The 18,251-nt window shown below is 56.9% G+C and overlaps 2 protein-coding genes across 6 annotated transcripts; one reads left to right on the top strand and one right to left on the bottom strand.

Annotated features, from left to right (window-relative positions):
- Nucleotides 1–148: 148 nt before the first annotated feature.
- Nucleotides 149–16,345, bottom strand: TRMT2B (tRNA methyltransferase 2 homolog B). Of its 5 annotated transcripts, XM_083797865.1 has the most exons (15): nt 9,460–9,557; nt 8,646–9,063; nt 7,782–7,836; nt 7,136–7,255; nt 6,620–6,719; nt 5,497–5,567; nt 4,894–5,040; nt 4,353–4,447; nt 3,604–3,818; nt 3,373–3,474; nt 3,080–3,199; nt 2,310–2,409; nt 1,337–1,474; nt 693–725; nt 149–247 (listed from the first exon to the last, which is right to left on the bottom strand). In XM_083797865.1, the coding sequence occupies exons 2-13, from the start codon at nt 8,831–8,833 to the stop codon at nt 1,348–1,350; spliced, it is 1,440 nt and encodes a 479-aa protein (XP_083653991.1). In that variant the 5' UTR covers nt 8,834–9,063; nt 9,460–9,557; the 3' UTR covers nt 149–247; nt 693–725; nt 1,337–1,347. The 5 variants fall into 5 exon arrangements, 4 of the variants coding, with proteins under 4 accessions (XP_083653991.1, XP_083653990.1, XP_083653992.1 ...); XM_083797864.1 differs by lacking the exons at nt 149–247; nt 693–725 and having other exon boundaries at nt 1,213–1,474; XM_083797866.1 differs by lacking the exons at nt 149–247; nt 693–725; nt 9,460–9,557 and adding an exon at nt 9,370–9,425 and having other exon boundaries at nt 1,213–1,474.
- Nucleotides 16,346–17,029: 684 nt separating this feature from the next.
- LOC310881103 (40-kDa huntingtin-associated protein-like) lies at nt 17,030–18,226 on the top strand. Its single transcript, XM_083797876.1, has one exon. The coding sequence runs from the start codon at nt 17,056–17,058 to the stop codon at nt 18,115–18,117; it is 1,062 nt and encodes a 353-aa protein (XP_083654002.1). The 5' UTR covers nt 17,030–17,055; the 3' UTR covers nt 18,118–18,226.
- The last annotated feature ends 25 nt before the right edge of the window (nt 18,227–18,251 follow it).

The following is an 18,251-nucleotide window of genomic DNA, read 5'->3' on the forward strand; positions in this document are numbered from 1 at the left end:
CGGGAGGCAGCGGGTGACCATGGAGGGAGAGGGGGAGGAGGAGGAGGAGGATGAAGGCTGGGGCTGCGGAGGCAGCGCCGGTGACAGCCGGGAGGACGCGGCCCCCTCCGCCCAGCACCGCCGGGTCCTAGCGCCTGCCCGGCCTCAGCCCCCGCTGCGAAGCCTGCCGTCTCTTCCCCCTCCTGTGCGTCCTCTGCTTTGGGTAAAAGCAGGGCCGGGCTTAGCACAGATCCGTCCAGGTGTGATCCTACAAAAAAAACACGCTGGAAAACTGCATCCCCCCCGTAACTCCGAGCAGGACGCTCAGAGAAGGGTGAGGCTTCCTGTGCCCCTCAGGAATCCCCCCCTCGCCTCCCTCCCTGGAGCAGCACCCATCCGCTGCCGTGAGCCCCCCACGTCCCAGCCCCACGTACTTTAAGCCCCCCGGGCCCTGCGAACTGACTGCTGGTGGCTGGCGTCCTTCTAAGCTCAGGGCTTCTTAGCACCCGAGTTAAGCGTCTGTGAAAAATGCACGAGGCTAGAGTACCTAAGGACAGGCAGCTCTCCTTGTTTCCTCAGGAGTTTGGCCCTTTTATTCACCTTTATTCAGTGGAACTTCAACAGAACATAAAGGTTAAAAAAAAAAAAAGCCCCTAAAGCAACGTGGAGTTCCGGAGTTCACAAAATAAGGAACTTTGCTGACCAAGACCTACCTCCAGCTTGCAGCAGCTTCATCTTTTGCAGACCTGGAGAGAATTTCATGCAGCATTGAGGTTTACAGCTTGCCAGCCAATGAGAATAGCATGACATAAAAAATATACCTTATATTATTTATTTATTTAGCTATCGCAGAGCAACCTGATGAGAAAACTTCTTGTCACTGAATTTTTGGCCATTCACATTTAGGTATCAGCAAGCGTTAGCAGGGACGGGAAGGCGGCTTTGGAAGAAGAGACACTGAATTCTCTGTTCTTTTTTTGCCATTTCATTTTATAGAAATATCTCCAACTCATCCACGTGACTGACAGCAATTCAGTATTATTACTGGAAGTTCACACAGGAAATATCCCTCTATCCCCACCACAGTCAACATTCTCCCAGCAAAGCATGAAGATTTAATCAGCACCCCAGAAAGGTTAGAAGGGGAGGGAAGGCTGATGAAATGCTACAGACAACCTTTTCACCCCAGAAATCTGAGTGCTTCCAAACAGACCAGCATAGTTAGGCAACTCAAGAGCAAAAAGAAAATAATTTATTTCTTGAAAGTTGTATAAAAATAAATTAAAATCATAACTACATCCACTCCAGCCTTAAGGACATTAGGAGGTTGCTTCCCAAGCTCTCAGAGCTTGCATACCTGCCTCCTTGTCAGCGGGAGAACAGCAGCACCAGCTCACAATGAACAGTATGAGGAAACAGGTCAAAAGGTATGGCCAACACAGGGGCAAACGGCTCTCCTACCAGCTTCTTCCCTGGGTCAGGGGGACAGCACAGCCTGTAGAAAGCAAAGTGTTTGAAGGGCATCCTTTAGACCAGTAACAGAAGCCTTCCCACTGTCATCATCAGCACGATAGCACAGAGAATGCATTAAGGAGGTATCTTCTGTTTGGCTAACATCCATCTGCAGATGACACTGACTGAGATCTAGAACCATCTATACGGAATCACAAACCAGCCCTGGAAACACTGTGGGCAAGCTGAAGGGTTGGTGAGCAGGCTTAAGGCTTTGATTCTCACAAGCCAACCAGGCTAAAAAAACACTTAATACCATTAGGAAATAATCCTCAATTTTGCACCTGCCTTCATCGGTTACCTGTTATCATCTCCAAGTGGGCCTGCCCAGATAAGCTCTTAACTAGGTGGTTAACACCTAATTAAGCAGGTGACTACTAATCCCAATACCAGACTTTGCTTGCTGGCTAGGGGCCCACCTTCCAGCAGTGAACCCAGGGGACTCAGTATATCCCACACCCTGACACATTGTTTTGTCGGGGAGGGGTTGTGCACAACGCAGATGTGTTGTAACAGCATTATTTTCTACCCCTTAACGATGCCCAAAAGCATCCTGCTGGCTCATAAAGCCCAAGGAATATCTGCTGTCTTGAACCGGTGAGTGCAGCTTGCAGGTATACCCAAGGTAGAACAGAAGCATGAACCACCTCTGATCATGCACTGACTAGACCTGGATCCCTCCTGCAGAAGTAACTCATTGAAATTCAGTCACAACAAAAACTTTCCTGAGCTAAGGTCAGTTATTTGTCCTTGTTCTCAGGGAACACAATAGTATCTGCCACCAACACCAGTGGAAAGGAAGACAGAAGGGTGCTCACTCGAGAAAGTTCCTCGTGGCTTCGCCCTCTGGCTTGCAGGAGATGTAGAGCAGCCTTCGGATGGCCTTGCAGTTTCGGATGGCTCGCACAACCCTGTAATCTGCAACAGACATCACATTTTCCCAACAATCTACACCTCAGCGAATTCTCTTGCCGAGCAAGCATCGCAGAATTGCACTGAACTGCAGGGAAAAAGAGAATCTACGCATTTTGCCATGTCCTGTCTCAGACACGAAGTCTTAGTAGGCTGGGGATGCGATCCACACTGCTAATGCCTCAGCCGATTCTGGCAGGGTAGAGCAGTGGGAGAAGTTCTCTCTCATCCTCAATTCTGCCAGGAAACAGAGGAACAATTGTCACTCAGTCAGGCAGACGAAAAACCCTCCACGCACACTTGTGAGACAGCATCTGGTCACTAGGTCCAGACTGGGACTTCCCAGTACACACTGGTGCAAGCCCTGCAGAGGCCGCTAATGTGGGTAGAGGGCTGGAGCACAGCACATACAAGGAGCAGGACAGCTGGCCTTTCTGCCTTATGCAAGGCCAGACTCTCCCCAAGTGCACAGGGAGCCTGGTGCGGTGCAGCACTGTGGCCAAGTTTGCTGACTGCGGGATTTCTTACCCCTTCTGAGACTGCTGGTTCTGCCTGCTGTCAGCAACAACGTGAGCAACTAGAGACAAACTAAGCAGAGGGCTTGGAGCCAGCATAACAGTTCCCACACAACTTGTTCAAAACTCTCTCAAGATTAAAATAAATGGCATATTCTTACGGATGCCAGCTCGGGATGGGTTCACCACAGCAACAAGGGGTCGGGTATCTTCCCATGAGCACAGCAGTTGTGGTAACACAGCCTCTGCCTTTCCACTGTGAAACTCACAGTTGGAAATTCCTGTAAAGCAAAAAGCAAACACGTGAACTAAGAACAGCCTCAGACGCTAGTTCTAACATGATGTACCACTCTTTGCTGAGTGGATGGAGTTGTTAGGAACCCTTCCCTCACTTTTGCTTCAGGTTTTTCAGCAGTTAGTTTGAAACTTTCCGCAACAGTGAGTTTGAACTCACCATTAAATGCTGCATTCCACCTGGCATCCTCTATTGCCTTCTCCACTATCTCGATACCAATAACCTTGGACACATGGCGAGCCAGAGAGAGACCAATCGTGCCTGGAAATCAGAGATGCAAAAACAATCTGTATTTCCATGCACAAAAACAAGCATTTATATAGAAGGGATAGTTTTCAGCATGCAAAATGCCAGCCCTATCAGAGCCTGGCTTGCACGGCCACTGCTCACCAGTCCCACAGCAGACATCAAGGAGGACGGTGTCTCTGTCAGCCTGACTCAGCTCCCTGACTGCCTGGTACAGAGTTTCTGCTCCACTCGTGTTCACTTGGAAAAAGGCATCTGGAGAGATGCGAAATTTCAGGCCGAGCAAATCTTCAAAGATGTGTGGTTCTCCATAAATGAGCTGGAAGGGTGACTGCTCATGGGAACAGCGTGTCATGGTGCTGGAAGAACATATAAAACAAAGACCTTGTTAGGAGGCAGTGTTTGCAAAGAGGTAGCTGACTGCCATTGACATCCCTGCTGTGCTTGTTTGCTTTTATTTCAAATGCGCATTTTAACCTGATGGAAAGAATATTGATTCTTTGTAAGGAATCTGTACCTTGCACAACCTAGAATAGGATTAAAATGACTTAGTGTAAGGCAGTAGCCCTAGAATATATTCCCACTTTTGCTACTAACATGACTTACTGTCTTGGGAAAGTCACTTTAGTTTTTTCCTGTAGTTTCCCAGGTTCTAAATTCCCTTTAGGTAGAACCATAGCGTATTAAAATATTTCAGATGCTTCACGATAAACACAAGGTGTGACTATCTTAAAACCATGTCTGCAAGAGACATCCAAACATCCGTCATTCTCTTGAAGCAACCTGAATTTCATCAGAGAGGGTTAGAAAAAGGAAAAAGCTTTGTTTTCAGTCTTCCCCATGGCCTTTCCTCCACACCACAGTGCAATTTTTACGAGTATCAGGACATATACCTCTCTTGGAAGTAAAGTGAAGTCAAGGCACATCCTGCTCCAGGTCCAGAAGTGAAGAACTCCTTAAGCAATGCTTTCTGAGTAGCCAGAGCTTCCTGTCAAGAGAGAGAAAGGAAACGCTGAATGTTTGGGTAATCTGATCAGGCACTTTTCCCTAACAATACACTCAGCAAGCTCCCATGAAAAGTGTACCAATAGCCTGGCACCATCATAACCCCGTGCAAGGCTGAACTGGGGTTTTGGGGATCTTAGACAGGTACTACAATCATTTCTTTTGTGCCATATGCCCTGTCAGCTGGAGGACCCTGACACTGACTTCTCTCACTCAGTATCAGATTTGTCGAGGGGTCTGTGAATACAAAACTGCCTTGCGTTAGCTTTTTATGCACGTGAAGTGAGCCAGCATTAGCTGGCTTCAAAGCCACAGGGCTTTGAAGTCTTCTGTGTGAAAGGCTGCACTTCGCTGACATCTCTGGTCAGGCAGTAGCAGGACCAGACACCCAACGTGCTTGTTCTAGGGGCCTGTCCTCCGCACACTCACCTGGCCCAGCTTCTGGGGGTGGAAGGTGACAATAGCCATGGTGTGGCCGTGGCTGGTGGTGCGTACCACGAGCTCTCGCCAGTGTCCACCTTCGTGGAAGAGAATGCAGGAGTCCAGGGGGGAGCGACGGATGAACTCCTCATAGCACTGAGAGGAGGGGAGAAGGAGCCCATAGCACAATAAGGAATACTGCCCTCATCTTAGCATGATGCTGTGCACCCCAAACAGACAACTGTTCCCCCAGTATCATTGGGTTTTTCCTATTTCATTTAAATATCAAGTAAAAGCTCTTTCCAAGTTCTGGAAAAATATTTTGATCATTTAACGTTGTGATTTTTGTGTGTTTCAATAGATTTGCAGGAATTAGTTAGCACTTAACTATTAACTTCAACCTTGGGGACAGTTTTGAGGTTCCAACATTAAATTTTAAAAAATATCAGTCCATCAGCCAGAGACAGGCCTGAAAACTTTCAGAACATCAAAACGGGCTTGAAAACCCAGCATAACTACAAATATGATGTTCTCCCAAATACGAGTTATGGCACTCTTTCTATTCCCCAGTCAAGAGACAGACAGGACTTTTTTTTTTTTTTTTTTTTATACCTGGGCTACCTGCTTGTGTTTTGGGGGTACATTCTTCACATGGTCAGCTCTCACACAGACAATATTTCTTGCTGGAAAGAGAGACAGGTATTTAATTGTTTTGTTTCAGGGTACAGTAAACCAGTGTAGCATCTGACATGATAAGCTGTAGAAAAGTCATTCCTCTGACTTGTCCCATTGTGCAAAAAAAAATGAAAAGAAAAACGAAAAAAAGGTATTTAAGTGCCCTACTGGCCCCTGTTATATTCCAGGTAACTGCATTCTGTGGGACCTGTCAGAATTCCCTTGCCAATGATTACTGTCACTAACTTTAACAAAGAGGTAGGAGCTCAGCCAGTTGTTTTTTTGTTTGTTTGTTTTTGTTTGTTTGTTTTTTAAATGTCCTCTAGCAACTCTCAAAGAGAGCCACTGCACTGCTCTTAAACTAAGGGAGCAGGAACAGAGCAAGCTGGGTTTGTAACTGGAGAATTATGGTTTGAGCTTCAAGCAATGAAGCAATTGCTGGTTGCCAGGAAGACTGTATTTGTCCCTTCAGTTTATATCTTGAACTTCTGCTTGCAGAGGTAAAATGCATCCTTGGAATTACTTTTTCTATGAGGAAAGCACACTGAGCACCCCGGTACCTCTTGCTATGGATGCCGAGCAGAAAAACCTATTCTCAACGAGAACCAGCTCAGCACTGAACAGCTTGCAAGGAGCACGCAGCTAATGCATGCGCTGCACAAACCCAAACTGCCTCAGGCGTTCCCAAGTGCTCGTGCATTGCTCTGCTGCCTATAGAAGCGCACGAACACCCACTCTCTCCCTGGTCAGCACAGGCTTCTGGAGCATGCTGAAAATGTAGGAACGGCATAATTAAAAAGAAGATAAATCTCCAAGGGGCTGCTACCACAGCTGTTTTGTTTACTGCTGTATTTAGTAAATTACAAACTCGCATTTATTAAAAAGCTAATGAACTGAGGCTTTAAAACTGCTGGTCCAGACTTAATGGTGTTTCTGCTGGCATCCCATGGGATTCAGGCACTCTGCTGCACAGCTCAGGTGGGAGCTGTTCCAGCAGAGCACTGCTCACGGACCCAGCACACTGCAATGGTTCTTCAGCCAGTTCCTTGTCTGCACTGACCTCTGCCAGTTCCCACGTACAATCCCACAGTCTTGGGGTTTCCATCTGGTCCTTGGTTCACAGAGAAAGTAGATTTGTTTCGGTAGCCGTTAGTGATGGGCTAAGGGAGAGAAGAAAAAATAAAGCCTGGTATTACAGGAAAAAAAAGTAATGGAGGAAAGCCAAAACCCAGTCTGAATGCTCTGTTGGTAACACAAGAAGATAAACACAAATGTGGAAGGCGCATTAACCCAGTATGTGCGTGAGATCCCAAAACTTTACCTTGGGGAAGAAGAAAATGTTCTCTAACAATGAAAGGTTTATCAGGGAGGGCTAGGACATGAAAAAGGGTTCCTAACCACCGGGTTTGTTTCACTCTCTGGCAGTCACAGACTGCAAAGCAGAAGCTAGCAAGGGCCACAGGGCCTGCCCTAGGGACATTCTCTAGAACCAACTAATCCCCATCAAGAGCCTTTGGGAGCCAAATGAGGGACTGCTGGGGGTTCAGAGCTGACGGGATTCCCACAAGATACTCACTGAGGGGACTACAGGACGGAGAGGACAGCAGAGTTCACCAGGCTTCTGCACATCCACACCCAGCTCCTGCAGACGCGACGTCAGTGTCTGTAAAACCTTCCTCTGGTTTTCGTACTTGACCTGCAGAGGAGTCCTAAGCCAGAAACACTCTCACAGGACCACACAGCAGTGGGCAGCTGTTCATCACCCAGCCAACGCGAGGCAGGAATGAATACTGTAACTGAGACACAGCCCTAGAGGAACTCTGCCTTTCTCTTCATGCTTTCTTTTCATGCTGTACACTGCAGTTGCTTGGAGCAATGAAGAAAAAGAGGAAGAGCTGTGTCCATGGTCACCAAGCACAGGTCTAAAGTTCTTGGTCCAAAGGAACCATCAGAGGCCCTGAAGCCCCAGCTACCCCGCTGTCCTACACTGGACAGCATCACTGTGTGAGTACACACCCCCTGTGCTGCTTGTTATCACATACACCACCCACGGAGAACCACGGAGTACCTTTTGTCCTTCAGAATAACTCAAGAAGGAAAGCAGCAGTAAGTAGGGTTGGAACAGGCTGTAGCACTAAGGGATAGATCTTAGGGGCTCTAGGGGGATGGAAGGGACAGCTGGGGCAACACAACAGAGAAAAGTCCACGTGAGCACATCTTACCTGCAGCTGCTCCTGGTAGGGAAGTCTCCACAGTGGAGTTGCTGCGTCTGCTAACCTGGAAAGCACAACCCAGCGCTAGTGCCCAGAGCTACTCGCCTCCTGATACAACCAGGCTCATGTCTGTGTGCTACGAGACGTTCCTTATGGCATAGTGTGCCTGCTGGACACGGGCACAAGCGTTCTGGTACGGGCTCTGCACCAGAGCTGGCTGTGACCAACCAAACTCCCTGAGCAGAACACTCGTTGCTGGAAGGAACCAGGAACCACAGCCACAGGACACGCTGAGCCTGGGGCAGAAGGCTGGCCAGCAATGCCTGCGTGTCCTGAGTAACCCTGGTGTCTTCCTGAGTCCCCTTCAGAGGACGGGGCCAGGAACAGCTCTGTCTCCCTGGAGGTTTCCCCTAGAAGGGCAAGACACTTTTCTCATCATTTGATGCATCCATCCCGCATCATCTGCCTGCTCACGTTTCCAGCTACTGTTATATCTAGTGCTGTGCTAGATTAAATACACCATGGTGAAATGCAGTTTACACGCAGTAGAAAGGGAATTACAGCCCCTCCAGTGGCAGTTCAGGGATAAGCCTTGGAACTCATCGCTATTTGTACCTAAAGCAAGTCAAGCGATACCAAAACACGTCAAAGCTGCCTTTTCAAGAAAATCAGAGAATATGGGGTGAAATAGATATAACCCAAACTATTGTAAGTATCCAACAACTTCTCGCTCACTGAGCTCATGAAAACTCACCCCACAGCTGGGTAAGCTGTTGTTATTCCTTACTGGGATTTTTTGGAGTTGCTTTTGGACTGTGATTTCCCCAGCGCCAGCTACTTTTCAAAACTGTGCATCAAACGGACTACCCGTACCTCTCTTCCCAGGAGGAGCCTGGCAGGCTGCAGCCCTCTCCAGCCTTTCTCTTTTTCCACTTTTGTGCTCTCTTCTCCGCCAGCAGGCCGCAGTCCCGCCCGGGCAGGCTGCTCAGGAGCGCGCACTGCGTGCTCAGCAGCTGGCGAAGGCGCCGACACATCATGCTCAGCGTACAGCACAGGGCCATGGCGGGAAGCAGGGGCGCTGCCCAGGCCCTGCAGCCACCACAGGCCCGTTGGGGTGAAAAGCTCGGCGGGGCTGGGCCGCAGCTGAGGGGCTGCCCTTTGGGAAGAAGCCGGCGGCGGCACTGGGGGCTCAGCAGCTGGGCGAGGGCTCCCTGGGGAAGCAGAGCTGGGCTCCTGCTCGCACACCCTGCGGTGTCAGCAGCTGTCACGGCAGCTAACCCCAGCTGGGCACCTGGAACAGAGCAGCAAGAGGTGAAATGAGGCTCCGCTCCTTCCCAGCCTCAGGTATGAGCCCTCAGCAGAATTCCGCCCTGCTGGCACCGAGGGCAGCGGCTTGGGCCAGAGCTGCCGGGCGGTGACCGGGAGCTCTCTGCGCTCAACATTTAAGCGTCCCCGTGCTGACTGCGGCCAACCCGGGCGCCTGTGAGGCTCCGGCCCCGGCGGGGAAGCCGCGCACAGCCCGCAGCGGGGTGCGGGCAGCCGCCGAGCGCCACCGGCTGCCTTAACCCACCGCAATCCCCATGAGCAACTTAATTACTGCCTGCCCCTCCGCGCCGCCTGCCCACAGCTAATTAACCACAGCACAACGACGAGCTCCTCGGCAAGCGTTTATTCCCTAAACCCTTACCGAGGCTCCACCCGCCCCGGGTCGGTCACCGCCGCCGCTCACCCCCAACGCGACATGGCGGCCATCCCCCCCCCCCCCCGTTCCCGGCCTGCCCCGCGGCAGCGCCCCCCGCCCTCTGGGGATCGCGCGGAGGGGGCGTGGCTAAGGTGGGTGTGGTCACCGCGTGGGCGCGGCCGGCCCCGAGGGGCGCGGGTTCGATCCCCGCTCCCGGTGCCTTAGGGCCGCGGGTTCGATCCCCGCTCCCGGTGCCTGAGGGCCGCGGGTTCGATCCCCGATCCCCGTGCCGCTGGGCCGCGGGTTCGATCCCCGCTCCCGGTGCCTGAGGGCCGTGGGTTCGATCCCCGATCCCCGCTGCCCGCTGTTCGTGCCGCAGGAGGGCCGCGCCTTGCCCCAGGCGCTGTGCACCCACATAACGGCCCCGAGCTCTGCTTCAGGCCCCGTATTCAAAGAGCAGCCCCGTGAGGGCCGTGCACGCCGCGTCAGGGCTGCACGGGTGCCCTCCGGCCGTATCCCCGCAGCTGCCCATCCTTGTCCTGGGGGAGAGCACCAGGCCCGGCCTGCCGCCCCCCGAAAGGGCAGGGGGTGAGCAGCAGCCGCCCACCTCGGGCCCACCCGCCTGCCTCCAGCGAGGGGGGAACAGGATACGGCGGCGGGCCCCTGCTCTCAGAAGCGAGCGCAGCCACCGCCAGCCCTGCGGCTTTCTCTAGTGCAGAACGGAGGCTTCCGCCTGCTCCGCTGTCAGCCCGCACGCTTCCTCCTGCCTCCTGGACCCCGGGGCCCCCATCTCCCTCCTGCACCCTCACCCGGCTCGTTCCCCCCCGGGGGAAACCTGCGCTGAGCCCGCCCGGCCCTCTGCCCCCAGCGCGGGATGCTGGCGTTGTGCTCGGCGAGGGTTTCCGCTCCCTGTGCTGCTGCTCCTGCAGGGAGGCGTCGAGGGATGGGGCTTCATCGGGGGAAGCTGCCTGCAGGAAACTGGCGGGGGGGCCTTCCTGCAGGCCGTGTGGCACACACGTACGCTGGCGTTGCGATGCTGAGGCTTCCGAACCACGCAGCGTTTCTGCTTTGACTCTTGTTAGCACTGATCGGAAAAGGAAAACAGTTTTGTGACATTTATGTGCAGCTTTCCACAGGAAGAGCTTGGCTTTCTGTATTTCCCCCCACCCCTGCTAAAGAAAAAAATATCCCTTCCTCCTGCTCGCAGCGTGCTCAGTAGCAGAGACGAAAGAGGACAGCGAGTGTCATCCTCTGGTTCTTAAGGTGCTCCTTCAACAAAGCTAAAGTGAGGTTTGGGGTTGCTCACACCTTGGCCAGAAAGACCAGAGTATTCAGTCTTTAAGAAAACATTTTATTCTCCCAAGTATTATTCAAGTATTTGAATTCCACAGTTACTAAAGCAGTTCACAGTCTGAATGAAAATCCTCCTGACTCTTTATGGCCCAGGCTTTGCTACCTGGAGTGTGAGTGAAGCAGGCTGCTGCTCCAAGTCTGCAGTCTCCTAAGAATAAGTGAACAAATGAGGTGAGAGCACATAAAAGGGAAAAAATACAGAGAAGTATCTCTTCTGCAGGAAGAGAGCAGATGCTGAAGACTAATCAAAGCAGGAAACCTTGCATATCCCTTGCAGGTTCCTTTTTCAGAGCCACTGCAAATTAGCAGTGCTGGAGCTGAGGACCTCAGAGCCAGCAGCTCACTTTTGGGGCTCTCGGGTCTCAGACAAGCCGCAGGCACTTCTGTGCTGAACCCCTTTGCCCGTTGGACCCTTTCCTATAGCGATGACCCTGGCATGTCCCAAGTGCCAAGCAAGTGCTGTGCAATGGCCAGGTGAGGCTGCCAGCCCTGTGTGAACGTGCTGGTGAAATGGGCAAAGGAACAGAGCTAAGGAAGCCTGGAGCTACCTGTTTGAATCTCCAGAGAGGTGAGGCTGAGCTGGAGTTTCAAAGACTGTGGTAACAAGAGAGTAACGGTTATCGTTGCCGTGGTTTGGGGTTACAGGGTCTGCACATTTCCTGGCATGCCTGTCATACAAGCCCAGCGCTGCATACCGCTGGGCTCCGTCGTGGAGCAAAACATTCACCCGCTGCACAAGTACTGCTCTGATGAGCGTCTCCCTCACCTCTTCCTAATGCTTTTGCACTGCATCATCTCCCCTCCCCTTCCCTTTTCTGCTTTCTCTGGTATGGAGGTGATGTGTATTAATAGAGACTCACAGCAGGTTCCTATTCCCCTCCTTCCTCTCCCTCCCACTGAAGGAGCCTGTCTCTGCCCAGGGCTCTGCCCCTGCCCTTCCCTGGGCTGGCTGGAGATCCGAGGCCAACGCTGCTTCTCCTTTGGCATCTCCAGCTTCGTTCTTCCTAGGAAACATGTCCTTCAGCTATGCCAGCAGAGCTGGGGCAGGAAAAAGTAAGGTCCCAGTTATCCTTTCCTCTTTGCTTCCCCCCCATGGAAGCTCTAACCTTGCTGGCGTGAGGGGAAGAAACATGAGGCGGTTCCAGTTTCTTTCTCCATCTTCCCAGCAAGCCTTGTCCCATAAACACCAGCAGCCAGAGCAAATCCGTGATGAGAAAATCCCATGCCCAGGACCTCGGCCCCGCTGTAAAGCCTATATTTCTGTCACGGACCTGCTGTGGTTCAGCCTGCCCTGGTTCCTCATGAGAGCTCTCTTCAGCCTGCCCTGGAAGGTGCAGAGCACAGCCCTCCGGAAACTGCTGGACAAGAAGAAGAAGACGACTGGGTCAAGGCAGCTGTTGAGGGCTGAGATGCAGAGCACAAGCTCGTTAGCGAGGTGGAGGCCCTGCTTCCAGGGCAGGCTAGAAATGGCCTCGACTTGCGCGAGGATGTAAGGGACGCGGACGATGTGGTAGGGGGTGAAGCATACAATGAAGATGATCAGGACTACAAAGGTCTTGGTGATGGCTCTCATGCTGGTCTTCTTGTTCAGCTGCTGAGCCTTCACCGAGGAGACTCTGTGGAGCTTGGCAAATATCTTGCCATAAAAGTAGAGGAAGAGCAGCAGCAGGATAAAGAAAATCGCTACTGCGGTCATGTTAAAGGCTGCTGCTGTGGTGCTTTTGTTCCTGAAGTGGAAGCATTTATAGTCACAGGGCCCTTCTTCTCTTGTCTCAAAAAAGAAAGGCATCATGAAGGCTAAGTGCACCAACCAAACCAACCCAGAGGCCACGGTGCTACAGGACACGGTGTGGATCTTGAATTTCTGGAGGGGCCGGATGATCTTCAGGTAGCGGTCCAGGCTGATCAGGCTGAGGAACGTGATGCTGACGTACATGTTGAGGTAGAAGAAGGCCCCGACCACGTTGCAGAAGATCCGGGGCTCGCTCTTGTTCTGAAAGGCGATGCGGAAGGGCAGGCAGAGGGAGAGCAAGAGGTCGGAGAGCGCCAGGTTCCTCATGTACACGGTGATGGAGGTCCTGCGCTGCGCGCTGCACGAGAACACCCAGAGCGCGAGGGTGTTGCTGAGCAGCCCGACAACGAAGATCAGCGAGTACATCACGGGGAGCGTCACGGAGAGGAACTCATCTCGGATTTGGGAGCAGGAGTTGCCCAGCCTGTGCTCGGTGACCTCGCTGGTGGGCAGGACAGTGCTCAGAGAGTCCATCACGAGCGCACGGGCCTGGAATGAAACATGCATGGGAGTGGGAACGGGCATTGGCATGAGCTGGAGGCTTGCAGGCATCGGGACGTATGGGTATTACAGCCCCCTGCGGTACCTGGGTGCCCCAGGTCACTGCAAACACGACCTCATGGTCTCCCAGGCTGTTATGCAAAGGAAAATGGGCTGGGGAGCTAGAAGCAGGCTCCTGCACAGGTCCATCACTGGCTCTGGGCCAGGAACGGGCACTGCTTTCTCCCCAGCCTGTAGGGAAACATCCACCGGGGATCTTAAACCCTGGTGGAAAAGCAGAGCCAGCTCCTGCCCCAGCTGCACTAAGCGGCTCCCGTCCCGGCTCCTCCCAGGCTGCTGGCTGGGCTTGCCTGCGGCGTGCTGGGCTCAACAGCAACGCCCGGCAGTCCTCTGTGGGGTAAAGCACCTCTCTGATTGCCCACGAGCAACAAAATGGGTACAGCAAACACGAATTCAGGCCACATGCCAGCAAGATGCTTACAGGTATCTTGGCATTGTTAAGGGGATCGATCAGAGCCCCCCCACACCCCTCCTAGGCTGGGAAATCAGCCCCAAACCGCTGCTCTCACGCCAGCCACAGGACAGCAGAGCCCTGCTGAGCTTATGCTGCCCGGGGACCCAGTGCTGGGTGCTTGGACGTCCTTTGCCAGCACCTGCCTTGCTGGGACTGACCGCAGAAGCACCTCACGCGCCTGCGAGCTCGTGCATGTCCCGGTGTCATCCTCGCCTTCCCACCTGCCGTGATGCTGAGTGACAGACACTACTTTTCTAACGCACTTCTCTGCTCCCTCCACGCGTCCCCAGCAAGCAGGGGCAGCAGCTGACAGGTTTGGATGGAGGCAGCGGAGCTCACCGGGTTTGCTGCCTGCGACTCGCAGCGCTTTAAAACCACCACGGCTCGAGCGTCTCGCGTTTGTCGTTCCTGGCTCGCCGCACGGCAGCCGCCCCGCTCAGCCCCGGCTCTCCCACCCCGACGGCTGGCTGCCTCGGTGCCCCGCTGCCCCCCGTGCCTCACGGAGAGAAGGGAAGCCACCCGGAGCCACTCACCTCGCCTGGCGCTCCTCTGCTCCTACGGCTGCTGTGACGGAGGTTCCTGCTCTCACCGGGGCTCCTATAAGCCCTTGGCTGGTGACACACCTCCCACCCGTGACAAGCGTCACCCCGCTCTCCCTGCCCCTCCCACGCGGGGTTTTCCCCCCTCTGGATGAGGTGAGGGGGGTGTTTTGGGGGGCTCCTGCTGGTGCGGGCTCTGCAACGCACCCGGGTGCACCGGAGACAGACACAAATGGGCTTCTGGTGCAGGAGGGGTGAAAACATCCCGCAAAAGGGCCCCACGCACCTGCACCCGCTGCCCTCGGGACCAGCGGGGACGCTGGGTGCCAGGGGAGGTGGGCACGGCGCCGCACCACCACCCACACATGTGGGAGCAGGGCAGATGCCCCAAGCTCCCCTCCTGCCCCTGCAGGGTGGAGAGCTGGGGGCAGATGCTGAAATAAATGCCTCCAGATGCCGGCTTTCAGCCCCGGCGCTGTCTGCACGAAGTCTCCCAGCTGGGGTGGTGGGGAGAGCCCATGGGGGCTGAGAGGCGAGGGTCTGGGCGGCTCGTCCCCCAGCCCTCATCCTGACACTGCTACGACACCAGCCACGTGCCCGGGGCAGGTCGTTCCGCAAAAGTTTCCACCTCACTGGATTTAGCTCGGCGAGCAGCGCGAGGTTCGCCCACGCAGATGCAAATCGCCATGGTGGGCAGGGGAGGAGGGGGCCGGGGATGGCAATGGAAAGGAGAAATCCTCCCGTGAGCTTTCAGCAGCTGCTGCAGCGGGGTCCGGCCGGGGCCAAGAGAGCAAATGCGGCGGTGCAGAGCTCCCAGCCCCACGGCAGGCCCCAGCAGCACGTCTTCCTGCAAATACGTCTGTCCCCCGTCGCCCCACCGCTCCGCGAGCCCCCTCAGCCCTGCGCCTGCCCGGCGGGACCTGCTCTCGAGATCTCTTCGTCTACAACTCGTGTTTCGGTGCGAGCCTCAAAGGGCAATGCACGTAGCGGGTCCCGAGGGATGACTCAGTCCTGAGGCTGCAGGCAGCCAAATGTCAGCCGGGAGGGGCTCCCACAGACCCACCGCGAGGGAACCTCGGACACTCAGACCCCTCAGCAGCAGCCGAAGCCGCCATACAGGAGACACCCATGAACGTCTTGGGAAGGGACGCGTGCGGGAAGCTTGCGTGCAGTCGCTGCCAGGCCGATGCCAGGGCGAGCCACCCTCCTGCAGCGATGCCATTTCCCAGCCCAGCATCAAATTGGTTCTTCGCACCCCACGTTGGGAGCTCTGGGAAACAGGATTAAATCCAGAGCAGCAGTGTGATTTACCAGCGTGTGCGTGGGGCTTGGCTCCAAACCCCTCGGCCGTGCTCCTCGGACACCTGGCTGCAACATCGTCCCTTCCCGATGGGGTGAAACAAACGTGGTTACCCCGGGCAGGAGGAGGAAATGTGTCAGGAGGGCAGCTCCTTCCAGCCGTGGGAATCTCAGAGCCCGAAGAGTGGAAATCAGAGGCTGTTGAACCCCAGGTTTCTCCACCTTGGTGCCTTGTGCTGCATCAGCCTCACCTCCAGCCCTTGCTGAGTAATTACAGAAGACAAAGCCAACCCAACCTGCCAGCCAGCGAGTGGAGAAATGACTGTAAACTGAGAGAGCCCGGGGATTTGAAAGGGCATTTTTACAATATCAGCTCGCTGGTGTCAGCCACTCTGCAAGGTATGCCTGCAGGTCACAGCGCTCACGTAGGCACGAAACACATCCTCCATTCCTGCCCAGCCCTTTGGAGTGACCGGGCATTCGGAACGACCCCGGTCGTCTCGTGGGGCTGGGAAAAGGAGTTGGAGCTGCAGCTAGGGAGGGGAAGGAGGCTGGCAGGGCGGAGGGGGCTGCCGGGACGGGGAGCAGAAATGGGGTCTGCAGTGCCGCAGGAGGGGTTGCGATGGCCCCTGCGTGGTTACGGGTGCAGGAAGCACAGAGGGCACCCTCAGAGCACAGCCTGGCCCCCAGCACAGCGAGGTGCTGACAGCCGTGTGGCTTGGTGGCTGCCAGGGCCGGGTGGCTGCAGGGGAGGCTGATCATTGGTATGCCGCAGCATCACCACCTCGGGGAATTCATTACTCGTTCTGCAGCGTCGCGGAGGGATGAGTTACATTATCCATCGCATTTCGGTTTCACTTGCTAGCTTTGCGGTACGTTCGGCGAGCTGAGAGAATAGGTCAGAGCGGGGTTTTCTCAGAATCCTGGGGGTGTTTATCACACACGCTGAACTCCGGCCCGCGGTACGAAACGCCGAGCTCTAACTTCACTTTCAGGCAGTGACACCCATGCTGCCCTCGGGACGGAACCGTCACCGGCGTGCCCACGGGACTCGTGCAAGGGAGCGCCCGTGTCACGGCACCCGTGCAGCTGCTCCCAGCTCGTTCCGGACGAGCAGAAAGCCGAGCGCCTGCCGCCATCACGCCTCTGCCACGCCACGTCCAGGGGCAGCGAGGCAGCAGGAGGGTGCGGAGGGCCCCGCGGGGCTCCACCCCGAAGGCAGAAGGGGCGGCGGGGCTGCCCTGGGGGCCGGGGCTGCCCGGGGCGAGCCGCAGCGAGGAGCCCCCGGGGTCCCCCCGCCCTCGGGCCCCGCCGGGTGCCCCCGGGCAGCGGGGCCGTGCCGCGCGCCCCGTCGGGGCTGGGCGCCGGCGGGGGGCGGGGCATCCCGAGGACACGCCCACAAATGGGAGGGGCCAACGCGGGGGCGTGGGTAGCCACGCCCACCCCGTGCGGTACTCTACAGAGACCACGCCCCCTCTAGCGTGAGACCACGCCCCCTCGGGGCGAGACCACGCCCCCCCGACCCCGAGGCGGGCGCCGATTGGCCGGCGGCGCGGCGGCGGCGGGGGGCGCGGCGCGGGGGCGTCACTTCCGGGCGGCGCGCGATGCTGGCGGCGGCGGCGGGCGGCTCCGGGCCCGGCGGGGCGGGCGGCTCCGGGCCCGGGCCGGGCCCCGGCGGCGGCGGCGGCAGCGGGGACGGGGACTTCCTGTCGCGGTACCGTCTGGTGTCGGCCAAGCTGCGGCGGCGGTTCCTGCGGAAGCCGAACGTGGCGGAGGCGGCGGAGCAGTTCGCGGCGCTGGCGCGGGAGCTGCGCGCCCAGGAGAGCCTGCCCTACGCGGCCTGGTGCCAGCTGGCGGTGGCGCGCTGCGCGCAGAGCCTCTTCCACGGCCCCGCCGAGGCGGCGGCGCTGGGCGAGGCGGCGCGGCTCTTCCTGCGCCAGGAGCGGGACCTGCGGCAGCGCCTGGCGCTGCGCGGCGGCTTCGGCGAGCACCTGGCGGCGGCGCAGAGCTGCGGGGCCTTCGCCGCCCGCCTGCACCTGGAGCGCGGGCAGCCGGCGCTGGCGGCCGGGCTGTGCCTGGAGCTGGCGGCGGCGCTGCGCGACACCGGGCGGCCCGCCCGCGCCGCCGCGCACTTCCAGCGGGCGGCCGAGCTGCTGGCGGCGGCGCGGCTGCCGCTCGAGGCGCTGCGCTGCCTGGCCGAGCGCGCCTCCTGCCTGCTGCTGGGCCGCGACTACGCCGGGGCCCTGGCGGCGCTGACGCGGGCGCAGGCGCTGGCCGGGGCCGGGGTCGGGCCCGGGGGGGCCGCGCCCGGCGGCGCCTTCCTGGACGCGCTGGTGCGCTGCGAGGTGTCGCGGGTGCTGCTGCTGCTGCTCCTGCAGCCGCCGCCCGGCAAGCTGCCGCCCGAGCACGCCCGCACGCTGGAGCAGTACTGCTGGGAGGCGCCGGAGGGCGGCGCGGCGGGCGGCGGGCCGCCGGCGGCGGCGAGCTACCTGCCGGCGGAGCTCTTCCTGCTGCTGCAGTCCGCCGTGCTGGCCTGCCAGGAGAAGGACGCGGCGGCGCTGCAGGCGCTGCAGGCCGAGCTGTGGCCGCTGCTGAGCGCCGAGCAGAACCACCTGCTGCACCTGGTGCTGCACGACATGCTCAGCCCCGCGGGGCAGGGGCTGTGAGCGCCGCCGGGACGCCGCATCCAGCTGCTGCTGCTGCTGCTCTCCTCCTGCCTCGGGACGCGGCGCGGGGCCCCGCGGGGCCGCATTAAAGCTGGCGGTGGCTGCACCACCCGCGTGTGCGGTGCCCGGTTCTT

Source organism: Anser anser (genome assembly GCF_964211835.1).
Source record: "Anser anser genome assembly, chromosome: 13".
In the NCBI taxonomy this organism is placed as follows: Eukaryota; Metazoa; Chordata; class Aves; order Anseriformes; family Anatidae; genus Anser; species Anser anser.